Genomic DNA, 13,944 nt, shown 5'->3' with positions numbered 1-13,944 from the left:
GGTGGGGGGAGGGGTAAAGCGATCATCCCAGAGAATTGGATGGGGGGCGGGGGTTAGTTTGTTTTCTGCTGCTGAAGGTTAACAGGAAAACCGCAGCACTCAACGGGCTTTGCTTGGTATGTGGGAAAGGAGGGCGCAGAAGCCGAAAGACAATGGCTTATCATGGCTGCATGCAAGCCGAATTCTGTTGCCCAGACCTGCGTCTGTGATCTCTAGCAGCAAAGCCACAGGCACTCAATATTAAGAGGCAAAATGCGACCTTGCACAGAAATCACATGTGCTATGTAATGTGAATAGTGTTGGTCACCGTGAAAGAATATAAGCATTGTTCTGTAAAATGTATCTTTTAAAAAAATTCTCTCCTTTTTTCCCCTCCCTCCAGCAGCTGCAAATTTTTCAAGCCTCCCTCCTCCATCCCGAAGGCTATCTCAGATAAGGCGTCGGAAAAAGAAGACGCGAGACGAGATGTTCGCGGAAATCATGGAATCCACCCGCAGTGAAAGAGCTCATCTGAATGAGTGGAAGGACAAGGTTTCAAAGTATAGGAAAGATGCCAGTGAACGTGAGGACAGGAAGGACCAACGTGAGGACAGGAGGGACCAACGTGAGGAGAGGTGGCGGCAGGAAGATCAGAGGAGGCAGGATGCAACGCTGGGGCTGCTGCGTGAGCAAACAGACATGCTCCGGCGTCTGGTGGAGCTTCAGGAATGGCAGCAGGATAACAGAGTGCCGCTACAGCCCCCGTATAACCCCCCTACCCCCTCCCCATATTCCATAGCCTCCTCACCCAGATGTGTAAGAACGCGGGGGAGGGGAGGTTCCGTACACCCTCCCATTCCACCCCAGTGGACAGCCCAAGCAAAAGGCTGTCATTTTTTAACCTTTTTTTAGTGGCCTTTTCCTTCCCGCCGATCCTCCTCCCAAACCCCACCCGGGTTCTCTCCCTCTTTTTATAATCAATTAATAAAGAATAAATGATTTTTAAACGATAGTGACTTTATTTCCTTTGAAAGCAAGCTAGGGGTAGGGGGAGGGTGGGTTCCTTACAGAGAATGAGTCAATAAAGGGGGCAGCTTTTCATGAAGGAGAAACAAACAGAAATTTCACACTGTAGCCTGGCCAGTCATGAAACTGGTTTTCAAAGCTTCTCTGATGCGCAGCGCTTCCTGGTGTGCTCTTCTAATCGCCCTGGTGTCTGGCTGCGCGTAATCAGCAGCCAGGCGATTTGCCTCAGCCTCCCACCCCGCCATAAAGGTCTCCCCCTTACTTTCACAGAGATTGTGGAGCACACAGCAAGCAGCAACAACAATGGGGATATTGGTTTGGCTGAGGTCTGAGCGAGTCAGTAACGATGGCCAGCGACCTTGTAAACGTCCAAATGCACATTCTACCACCATTCTGCACTTGCTCAGCCTGTAGTTGAACAGCTCCTGACTCCTGTCCAGGCTGCCTGTGTATGGCTTCATGAGCCATGGCATTAAGGTGTAGGCTGGGTCCCCAAGAATAACTATTGGCATTTCAACATCCCCAACGGTTATTTTCTGGTCTGGGAAGTAAGTCCCTTGCTGCAGCCGTTTAAACAGAATAGTGTTCCTGAAGACGCGAGCGTCATGAACCCTTCCCGGCCAGCCCACGTTGATGTTGGTGAAACGTCCCTTGTGATCCACAAGTGCTTGCAGCACCATTGAAAAGTACCCCTTGCGGTTTATGTACTGGGTACCCTGGTGCTCCGGTGCCAAGATAGGGATATGGGTTCCATCTATCGCCCCACCACAGTTAGGGAATCCCATTGCAGCAAAGCCATCCACTAAACCTGCACATTTCCCAGAGTCACTACCTTTCGTAGCAGCAGCTCAGTGATTGCTTTGGCTACTTGCATCACAGCAGCCCCCACAGTAGATTTGCCCACTCCAAATTGATTCCCGACTGACCGGTAGCTGTCTGGCATTGCAAGCTTCCACAGGGCTATCGCCACTCGCTTCTCAACTGTGAGGGCTGCTCTCATCTTGGTATTCTGGCGCTTCAGGGCAGGGGAAAGCATGTCACAAAGTTCCATGAAAGTGCCCTTACGCATGCGAAAGTTTCACAGCCACTGGGAATCGTCCCACACCTGCAGCACGATGCGGTCCCACCAGTCTGTGCTTGTTTCCCGGGCCCAGAATCGGCGTTCCACGGCATGAACCTGCCCCATTAACAATATGATCTCCAAAGCACCGGGGCCCGCGGTTTGAGAGAATTCTGTGTCCATGTCCTCATCACTCTTGTCACTGCGCTGCTGTCGCCGCCTCCTCCTCGCCTCGTTTTTCTGGTCCTGGTTCAGCATAAACTGCACGAGAATGCACGAGGTATTTACAATGTTCATGACTGCTGTCTTGAGCTGAGCGGGCTCCATGCTTGCCGTGGTATGGATTCTGCAGTGTTCACCCAGGAAAAAAGGCGCGAAATGGTTGTCTGCCGTTGCTTTCATGGAGGGCAGGGTGAGGCTGTACCCAGAACCACCTGTGACAACATTTTTTGCCCCATCAGGCACTGGGATCTCAACCCAGAATTCCAATGGGCAGGGGAGACTGCGGGAACTATGGGATAGCTATGGGATAACTACCCACAGTGCAACGCTCCGGAAATCGACGCTAGCCCCGGTACATGGACGCACACCACCGAATTAATGTGCTTAGTGTGGCCGCATACATTCGACTTTATACAATCTGTTTCCAAAATTCGAATTCTGTAAATTTGGATTAATCCCGTAGTGTAGACATACCCTGACATCAGACAAGTAACTTCCACTGTCTGTGCTTTGGTTGCCCCTACAACTGTTTGTCTGTCTGGTCTAGTTAGACTAAATTATTCGGGGCAGGAACTCTCTTAAAAGGTATTTATACATTGCCTCTAGGAGATACTGTAATACAAATAATAAATAATTCAACAGGGCAGCTTTGTTTTGGTAGAACTGTATTACTTACTGTGCATGGTAAGAAAAAGGTAAAGCAGAAAAAGGTGATTCTGGTAAACGACTGAGATGTTTTGTCATAATAAGAGAGAGAAATGAGGGTGCGACAAAAGGATTTTCCCCAGATTCACTGATCTGCTGTCTCCAGCAGTGACACAAGTGGCACCTGCCTCAGTCTTATTACTACTCTCTTTTGTGCTACCTGAGGCACTTAATACTAAAACAGAGGTAGAACTACTTTTCCATCTCAGGAAGAGACTTTCATACAATATGATGGTGGATCAATAATTTGTCTGGATGTGGTAGTGATGGTGTAGTAAAAAAACAACAACACAGGGCATTCAGAGACTGATTAACAGCTTAGTGAGAAAATGCTTTTTGCAATATCAAAGTTCTTGTGATAGTAAGATTGCTATATTGGAAAAACAGACTAAAAGTCCTGTAGAATGAAATGAAGCCATTGGCATGGAAAACTAAGACCCAATTACAGTAAAGAAAAGTATTTCCTCTTCATGTCAGAGCCCCAACTACATTTACTAGTGTCTCTGATGCATCACATGGACATTCTTCTTTGGTCAGTGTAGACATAGGGCTACAACTTTAAAACACTGTGCATCAAATGTGCAAATCAAAGTGCAGACAGAGACACAAGAATAAAAAGGTATAGGAGGCTGTTTTATGCCATGCAGAAATAAACTCTATGCCTAAAAGCAGGCATGGGGAGTGGGTGGATCTCATTCTTACCTTCATTCATGATTTTTAATTGAAAATTGTATGCATATGTAAAATATGCTTGAGAAGATCAACTAAGCAAACAGAATTACATATATCCATAATAGGTGTGTATAAATTAAAGCAGAAAGGAGTTTATTAATTTAGTTAAAAAACAAATAGGCTACTTCAATGTACTAAAACGGAAAATAATTAGTATAGAAATTAAAATGGTATACTTTTTTGATGTACTGTGGCCAGGGTTGGTGATCCTAACCTTAATAGTAGTAGTATAGAGAAGAGCAACAAACATAATTAAAGGTATGGCAGAACTTCCAGTATGATGAGATTTCAGAAGTTGGATTATCTGAATTTTGAAAGGAAAAAGATGAGAGGGATCTTGACTGAGGTAGAAGAAGCTTGAATGATGCAGCAAAAACTGCCTAGTCCTTGTTTTTATCATCTCCAATAGTATGAAAACAAACGACAGGTTATTGAACTGAAGGGCAATAAGGAAATATTTCTTGGTACTGTAAATAGTGAACTTTGAAATTCACTCTCATTCAGGTAAAATTAGAGTAATTGGGTACATCTACACAGCAATAAAAGATCCTGTGACATGACTATACCTGGCCTGGGTCAATTGACTCAGGCTCACGGAGTTCAGGCTTGCAGGGATAAAAGGTGCAGTGTAGACATTGGGGCTTGGGCTAGAGCCTGGGTTCTGAAACCCTGCAAGTGTGGAGTGTCTCAGAACCCGGTCTTCTACCCAAGCCCAAATGTCTACACTACAATTTTTAGCCCTGCAGCCTGAGCCCTGTGAGCCCGAGTCAATTGATCTGGGCTCTAAGACTTGGTGCTGCGGGTTTTTTATTGCAGTGTAGATGTACCTATTAAGTCAAATACTACAGCTAGATTTACCAAAATTATAGGATAATTTCATTATCACAATCAAATTTATGACATCTGCAGCTAAGCAAGCCACATTAACACAAGGCTAATCAAATCTCATGCCACCAGGTTAAACCCAAGCATGTGAAGGGTAAAGGAATTCCCTTTCCCACTCAAATGAACATTACAAGTTGGCTAGATGTATTATGGATTTTTCACCATCCTCTGAAGGAACAGATATTTGGAACTGCTGAGAAGAATGTGGGAATACATAGATAAAGCCATATGATCCAGCACAGCAAATTTTGTGTTAATCCTCTTATTTTACAGCTACAGAAATACTGTTGTGACAATAGAATAGAAGTGCAACAATTCAAAGGAAACAGCCATACAGTTTTTATAAGACTAAGTAGTCACCACAGAAATTTCTCAGAGATGGATAGTTGAAGAAAAATTCATTTTGGTTCTTTTAGAAAATTAATAGCAATTGAGAAAGTCACACCACATGAACCAAGTTTTGTCTGCTGTGGTAAAAATATCTACTGTAGTCCTATAAAAAAAGAATGATTATTTTAAGTAACAGTAAACTCAGCTACAGAAATAATCTATAATTGGTTAGAATAGACACACATTTATAGAGTTTTTCGCATGGAACACTTGCCAACACATTAATTTTCCTTTAGATACATACTATAGTTGTAACAGCAAATCAAAGTATGAATTATATCTCCTTGCTAGTTTTCCATCAGTCCTAGGAGATATTACTCAAAACTAACCAATCAATCATAACCATAAAGCTATTCAGCCTCTATTCAATATCAATGGGAAATTAAAAATAATATAATTTGTTAAACACATACGTGATTCAGATATATCTGAGGGTAACTAGCTGAAATCTCATGATCTTGCTAAGATTCAACCTGAACAATCAGCTTCTTTCCTACTTTAAGACTGACAGGATGCGATATGGAGCCTTTCACCTCTAGGTCACTGTGACCAAAAGTTATTATCTGAGGTCTCTTCGGTGATAGATGTGAAAGTGGTATCAGTCCACTTCCTAGCTGATGGTTTCCATGTTGCAGCTAACAACTATATTGGAGTGTCCACAGAGTAGTCAAAGACTGAATAGTGATGGAAATTCAACTATCCTTATGTTCCTATATGTGGTGCCTCCAGTACACAGAGATGAAATACAACAGAAGAAAACAAAAAATTAAATCCATGAAAATAGGTTTTAGAAGTTCTAAACAAAGACCACAAACAGGTGTGGTATGTATATATATTTTCATACTGGTGACTCCTGGAGCCCTGCTTACTCCTCTCACTGTCATTCAGTCTGGATGACCTCTAAATCAAAAACTTGGCACTTCAAGTGAAGTACAAGGTACCTGTATCATGATATTTCAACTCCATTATGAAAGGGTCTGAAAGGGCTCTATCCAGTTCCTAGGGGTCGATTGCTTTTATTTACAACTATATACTTGAGTGAAAGACTGCCAGCATGCATATTAGTGTGAAGATTCCCCTATTGCTAGAGATACCTTATGGGCCTCAATTTTAGCTCGTACAATGAAAGGGAAGGTTTCCGTGTTCAGTTCACAAAAAGGCTGTAATGGGGAGGTGTAGGGAGCAGCCTCCAGGGGGAAGACTCCCTTTTACCTACGACATGGAGATGAGGTGGGAGGCAGAAAGGTAAGAGTGCATAACATCACTGTAAAGACGTCATGATCAGCAGTGCTGGATTAAAGAATTTTGGACCCTGTGCACTATAGAAATTGCTCCTCCCCCAAATTCACTCAAATTTGGCTTGGCAGCCCCACCGTCATGACAGAGGGGCAGCCAGGGCAAAATTAAGTGGTGCTCTAGCTCTGCTCCAGCTGCTGCCAGCCTTGCATGGCATGAACAGGGGCTGCTCAGCAAAGTGCTCCTGCCTCAAATATATCCCACCTCACACCCAGACACCTGAATGTCCCTACCATTCCACATATACCCCAACAACCCTAGTCGCCGAGTTTCTAATGTGCCGGGGGCTGCTCCCCTGGGCTCCACCCCAGGTCCTGCCCCCACTCCACCCCTTCGTCCAAGACCCCACCCCGCCTCTTCCCACCCCGGTTCCGCCTCTTCCCGCCCCATTCTGCCCCCTCCCCTGAGCACAGCCGGCCCTTGCACCTCCCCTCTCCCCCCCAGCGCCTCCTGCACACCGTGGAACAGCTGATCGCAACAGGCGGGAGATGCTGGGGGGGGGGGGCAGAGGGAGACACTTGGGGAAGGGGGAGGCGCTGCTGGCAGGCTGCTGGTGGTGGTAAGCACCCATCATTTTTTTTCAGCACCCACAGAGTCAGTGCTTATGCAACAACCCTCCACCAGCCCCCACTTACCCTGACAGCCCCACACACATCCCAGTAGCCCTGACACTCAACTTGTTCACCTCCACCACTCTGAACACCTCCCTCTCACGCCCAACACCTCACTCTGCAGTCCCCCAATACTACCCACATAGCCCACCACCACCAACTTGCCACCAGCCCCTCACCCACCATCCCCACGACCATCCTGACAACTCATTGACACCCCCTCCCAACCGCCTGTTAGTACTTTGCTCCCATTCCAGGTGGCTCCTCCCATTCCGAGCTCCACTTGCTCCCATAGCCCGCCCTGTACTCTCATGGGTGGGTCAAATTTGAGTGAGTGGCGTTGCCAGGTCACAACACCACTCACTGATTTTGGGCCAATCTGCTCCCATATCATGAAAGAGGGACAGCCCAGCCAAACCTGAATGGTGCTGTGACCCCGCCCTCCAGGTTGCAATGCCACATACTCAAATTTGGTCACTCCACCTCTCAGTCATGAAAACCTGGCATATTGGGTCTCAGGATGATCCACCCAAATCCAGTGGTTGGGTCCACCCCTGAGATGGGACCCTGTGCAGGTGCATTGAGTGCACATTGGTTAATCTGGGCCTGATGATTAGGAGGCTGCCTGAGAATGATTAGTTTAATGAAATACAGAGAACACAAAAGCAACAAACTCCTTAGAAGAGAAAATATTTAAAATGTTTAAAGTCTGAGGAGGCAAGAGGGATAATGAAAGTAACAATAGTAGTAAAATGGCTAATTTTGATACTTCGTGTTTAGTTTAATACAATTGGCTCCCTATATCAAGTAGTCCGTCTGAAACACCTTAGGCATAACCATCTGGCACTATCATTGTCAGGACACAGGACTAGACTGATCAATGATCTAACCTGGTATGACAGTTCCTATGTGATTGGACCATCCTAATCGCCTACTCTTTGTTATAGAAAGTTAAAATGTCTCAGATAAATCTTTGACTATAATGAAAAAAGCTTCTCTGGAATATGAAACCTAAAAATGAAAGCATTACATTTAAAATAAGATGTAGCCTTCATGTAATTTACTCACCTTAGTAAAGTCCATTAAATTCTCTTTACTTTGTGCCTTAAACATAAAAAGAAAGATTAAATATAAAATGTCATCTGTTACAGATTGTTATTTTTCTAGACCTTCTGCTTCTCTGTAAGAAAAATGAAATATGTAGCGAGCTATACATTATAATTAATATTTTAAAATTAACTAACTTCCATAAGATTCTGAATTTAAAAAAACAAAATGAATATTTACTAGCTGAATGCCTCATTACAACATGGAAAGAGATTTCAATGGACACAGGCACATCTTTGGATACCTACAACGTTCAGAAGTGCTATCTAGATTAGAATACAGTTGATTCTTCAATTAAAAACATTTTAGACACAAGTAACAACTTCCTTCAAAAGCTTGCTGCTCGTATGGACTGAGAAAACCCGAGATCCTGAATATACAGTGTACTTCTAAATAAATGGAGATATCCCATCTCTTAGAACTGAAGGGACCTTGAAAGGTCATCGAGTCCAGCCCCCTGCCTTCTCTAGCAGGATCAAATACTGATTTTGCCCCAGATCCCTAAGTGGCCCCCTCAAGGATTGAACTCACAACCCTGGGTTTAGCAGGCCAATGCTCGAACCACTGAGCTATCCCTCCCCCTCTCTGCCCAACAATAAAGGGATCAGAGTTAACAATAAACAAAATCAATAACAGTTTTAAACAAAAACAAAAACTAACCCCATCCAGGAACAGCTTGCATGTACACAGCGGGGAAAAGTCTAGACTCGATCATTTTAAAGAGATAATGTCAAAGACTATGTCAAAGCTGGTAGACCTAAAATTAGAGCTCACAGCTGTGTTTTGGTTTGGAATCACGCATATACACAGTGTCATCCCTTTGCTCCTTCTCTGTGCTGTACTTATAAGTAATCAGGTATCAAAATATACAAGAATATTTTCTAATATGTTCCAGAGAGGGTCACTCTTGTATATTTTTAAATTGTTCCAATTCATAAAAACCAAAGCAGATGCAAGAGTCAAGGTATTGGGCTCCAGTGTATTTTGTCACTGGGTCATGCAGAGACCCATATTTTGCATAACATACACATTTTCTATATACAAAAGTTCTTCTTACCTGGGACACACCTGTTTGTTTCTCACTCAATGGCTGCTAATGCTAGACCCAGAGCATTCCTGGTCAGCCACCCCAAAGCCTTTTCCTGTGGCCAAACCCAGTTTTATCATCGTTGCCCTGACCAACTCCAGTAGTTCCCCTCCCGAGGCCTATGGAGGAAACAGAAGATTCCTGGTCCCTTACCACCACCCCACCCACAAAGGCCGCAAACTCCAGTTATTAGGGAAGGCCTCTTCCCAAACAAGGGAGGATGCAGAATGGAACCACTCCCTCACAATCTTCTGGAAATCTATTTGAGAAACGCTGACACAAACAGAGAACCAAAAAGGAGAGGTCAGGCAACTGCTGTAAGGAGAAGACTCAGGGACTGGACTGGGAGAGGAGCACTTAGGTGGGGATTGCAGCTTTGAAAAAGGTACTGATAACAGATTTGTAAGAGAATTGATTAATTTTGTAGGGACAGGAGAGAAGGGAGGAGAGAGAAAAGTGAAGGGATGAATTTTGGGAGGTCGGGGGAAGAAGTTGGAAAAAACAACCAACCGATGACTTGAGGGGAGATTGAAATGACTGATGAATCGGAAATGGAAAGGGAAGAGAAGATAATTGATCAATCTGATTGTAGGGGAAGAGAAAATAATTGAGGAATTTGGCAGGGAGAGAGAATTGATCAATGAATAGGTGAATGTTGATTAAATGCAAGAAAACTGAGTTGGAAAGTGAGGAGTAACTAAGGTGGAACTGCCTGGTGTTTGTGGAAAAAAAAAAAAAGAAGTATGTGTGAGAGAGGTTGGGGTGAAGTGTGCACATGTGGAGATCAAGGAGCGCACAAGCAAGCAAGTCCATGAGAGTGAGCGGGGAGTATCAGTGTCATGATGAGTGTCAGATTGTGCTTGTGCAGCTGAGGCAAAGGATGAAATGGTTACTAACCCTTTTTCTATAACTGTAGTTTCTCGCAATGCGTTGCACATGCACATTCCACTGTAGGTGTGTACGTACCCAGTTGTCAGAGATTTTTCCCTCAGCGGTATCCATTGGGGCAACCCAAGCACTGTCTGTTACCTCGCACTACTGTACACATGTATAAAGGATGGAGTCACCCCGACCCCCTCAATTCCTTCATGCTGGATAGACTCCAACAGAGAGGGGAAAGGAGGGCGGGTCGTGGAATGGACACATACAACACATTTAGAAGAACAATAGTTATGGAAAAAAAGGTTAGTGACCATTTTTTCTTTGAGTGATTGCACATGTCCAGACTCACAAGCAGTTCGAACTGGAGTCTACTTAAATAGGGAATGGAGGACTACTTGTCCAAATCTAGCATCATCTCTGGATCGTTGAGAGATGGTGTAGTGAGAGGCAAACTTATGGCATGGTGACCACGTTGCCGCCTTACAAGGGTCCAATATGGGGATGTGAGCCAGAAAGGCCGCAGAAGCTGCCTGAGACACAGTTATATGGCCCAACACTCTACCTGGAAGTGTCATTGTGACCCGGGGTACCTGGGGTAGCTCTCACTGGAAATGCCAAGATCAGGGCAGGCTGCAAAAAAGGAGAACAGATACTCCCAAGACTGGTGGATAACACTGAAGTTAAACTCTCCAACCAGTCACAAACTGTGCTTCTGATCCCCCACACTAGTCATCAAGAAGAAGAAGGGGAAAAAAAGGAATCACATAGCCCCCCCCAGTTCTCTGGCTCCCAATCAGCACCTAGGTCCAGTACAGTGAGAAGTTATTTTAAAACTCTGCTCACTATACAAAATGTTCTTCTGAACTCCAAAGGGCCAGCTACATTACCAGGTCAATATTAAGTTGGATCTTAGGGGGAGGGATAGCTCAGTGGTTTGAGCATTGGCCTAATAAGCCCAGGGTTGTGAGTTCAATCCTTGAGAGGGCCATTTAGGGATCTGGGGCAAAAATCTGTCTGGGGATTGGTCCTGCTTTAAGCAGGAGGTTGGATTAGATGGCCTCCTGAGGTCCCTTCCAATCCTGATATTCTATGATTCTTACCCAAAATACCATGCTGCCAGACAATCCTTTAGTGTCTAAACCTAAAGGTTTATTATAAGGAAAAAAGAAAGAACAAGAAGAGAGTTCTTAAATGGGTAAGGCAGTCACATATATACAAAAACTTCAAAGTCCATATATCAGGTTTTTAGCAGTATTGATAAGTTTGCTGGCTTGAAGTCCCTCTGGAACACATCCACAGCTTGGATGGATCATTTAGTCCTTTGTTCAGAGCTTCGTTCATAGAAAAGTTACTCCAGAGGTAAGAAGCAGGACTGAAGACAAAATGGAGATTATGCAGCTGCCCATTCTAGTCCTTTTGCCATGTGTCTGGTACTTCCTTTGTTCCAAACACAAACTTCACAGCACATGCATTGAAAGTGGACTGGACCATGACCACACTGGACAGCACCTGAGACCTGGACTGGCCTCTCATCAGCCAGTCATCTAGGTAAGGGAACATGTGGTCTCCCGACCTCCACAGGAACACTACCACCACCACCATGCACTTTGTAAACACACAAAGGGCAGCAGACAGGCCAAAGGGGAGCACCGTAAATTGATAATAGGATCTGTTGGCCTGGATCCAGGGAACAAATAATGGAAACTAGAGTGACCATCCAAAATTTTATTTTCTTTAGGACCTTGTTGAGCTCTCAGATCTAAAATAGGCCTAAGACTCCTTTTGCTTTTGGGGTTAGGATGTAGAAAGAACAAAACTCCTTTCCCCTGAGTAACAGAGGGACTTTCTCTAGGGCGCCCAAGAGGAGGAGAGACTGGACCTCCTGTAGTAGAATGAGCTCATGCTAAAGGTCTCTGAAGAGGGACATGGAAAGGAGGTGGGGTGATAGGAATAAACTGAAGGGTGTATCCTAATTCCACCATGCTTAAGACCCAGTGATCCTTGGTGATGTAGGACCAAGCACTTAGGAAGTGGAATAGGTAATTGGCAATTAGAGGGACAAGAAAAGATGGCACTAGTATTCTGTCCTTGACCAATATATCAAACTATTTATTTGAAGGATTCAGCTTGCTTAGATGAACTGGCAGCTGTGAAGGAAGAGGAAGGTGGCAGATGTCTTCTGTAACCTCTGCCCTTCTTCCTGGACAGGTCCTGGATATTAGTCATGAAACTTCAATACTGTTGGAAGTGCTGTGGGCAAAAGGGCTTTCTTTTTGTTACCGGTGTATATATTCCCAGAGACTTAAGGGATACTCTTGAATCTTTGAGACTATCCAGTCTCTCCTCAGTCTTTCTGGAAAAGAGCAAAGGACTCTCAAAAGGGAGGTGTTGGATGGTGTGTTCAGTCTCTGGGTGGAGACCAGATGACTTCAGCCATGAACACCATGACATAGTGATGGCAGAGGCCACGCCTCAAGCGGCAGAGTCAGCCTGCAAAGCCATTCTGATAACTAATTTGCCCTCATTCACCATCACTGAAAATTCCTGTTTCAGCTCATTTGGAAACCTGTCCTTAAATTTTGAAATGTTATACCACAGGGAAAAATTGTAACAACCCAGCAGAGGCTGCTGGTTTGCAATTCAAAGCTGTAACCCTCCTGTTGAATAAAGCTTCCTTCCAAATGTTAAGTTTCTTTGCTTCCTTGCTTTTTGGTGTGGATGCCTGGTGATCCTGTTTCTCCTCTCTTTCATTAGCTTCAGAGACTACCAAGGAGCCCAGAGGGGGATGATTATAGAAATGTTCAAAGCCCTGCAAAGGGACATAGGATTTCCTCTCTGCTCTTTTAGCGGTAGGAGGAAGGGAAGATGGGGTCTGCAATGGCACCCTGACAGGCTCCTCATTAATCGGGAGCATTACCCTTGAAGGTTCCACTGAGGCTAAACTATCTATAAGCCTGCACGACTTTTCCTGGACCTTTTCTGGTTGGATATCCAGAACCACAAACATCCTCTTCAACAACTCCTGATGGTCTTGGTAATCATAAGGAGGTGGAGAATCCGATTCTGCTACCATTGACTCATCAGGGAATGAAGACGAGGAGGCCAAGGACTGGTGAGACTGAGCCTCCTCCAATTCCTCCAGCGGCAGCTCCTGAGAGTAAACATCCATATGCATGGTACCAGGTCCAGTACCAAGGGTGGGTTGACTCTGGTGTAGGTGCTCACAATGCATAGCTGAAAAAGCAGGATGTGAAGGGTGTTGGGATGCCCTTGATTGAGGAGGGAAACCCCAAGGGTTCCAGAAAGGACACTGATAGGGCACTGGACCCCAACTATGTCTGGGCCACGGGTCCTTGTGATATGGGCCTTGCTGCAACTGAGGCTGGTATCATGGTGAGTAGGCACTCCATGGGAGCTGCTGAATGTTCCCAGGTTGTGACACGTAAGAACCAACCTCGGAGTCCAATAAGGAGTCCGCTTGTTCTGACTGTGGGGAGCTGACCCTATCGGTATTGGGAAGATAGGTTCAGAGCCCGAGGATGGAGGCACTGACAAGATCATGGGTGGTTCCCCCCGTCAGTACTGATCTAAGAGGTACGTTAACTATCGGGTCTGATAGTACCGTACAATGTGTCAGAGCTGGAGCAGGAAAAATAGACATCGATACCTTTGGCATGGGTGCTGGGTGAAAGTCCTGAATGGCCAGGGAAATGGGTACTGACAGGTTCAACAACTCTCTAGCGGCTGCATAAGCTTTGGATGTGGACAGCACTGGGAAAGACTCCTGATCCTGCAGTACGGATATCTGAGCAAACATTGAGGCAGAAACTGCAGGAGTCAGTCTTGATAGGCCTGACTTGAGCTATAGAGACAATGATCTTCCATGATTTGAGGCCTGCACTGGAAAGTGCCTCTTATTTGAGCACACGTACATGTCCTTACATGAGCTAGACTTCTGCTCC

General features: G+C 45.0%; 1 protein-coding gene across 1 annotated transcript in view; it reads right to left on the bottom strand.

Annotated features, from left to right (window-relative positions):
* The window catches only part of PDSS2 (decaprenyl diphosphate synthase subunit 2), a 179,183-nt gene that overhangs the window by 14,885 nt on the left and 150,354 nt on the right, over positions 1–13,944 (bottom strand). Inside the window, exon 7 of the mRNA XM_024202614.2 lies at positions 7,975–8,010. Within this exon, the coding sequence (XP_024058382.1) occupies positions 7,975–8,010 (36 nt within the window). The remainder of the gene's footprint in view (positions 1–7,974; positions 8,011–13,944) is intronic.

This window comes from Terrapene carolina, unplaced genomic scaffold, assembly GCF_002925995.2.
Source record: "Terrapene carolina triunguis isolate 2854851 unplaced genomic scaffold, T_m_triunguis-2.0 Scaffold42, whole genome shotgun sequence".
NCBI classification, from domain to species: domain Eukaryota; kingdom Metazoa; phylum Chordata; order Testudines; family Emydidae; genus Terrapene; species Terrapene triunguis.
The sequence above is the reverse complement of the archived record's forward strand: the minus strand, read 5'-3'. Positions and strand labels throughout refer to the sequence as shown.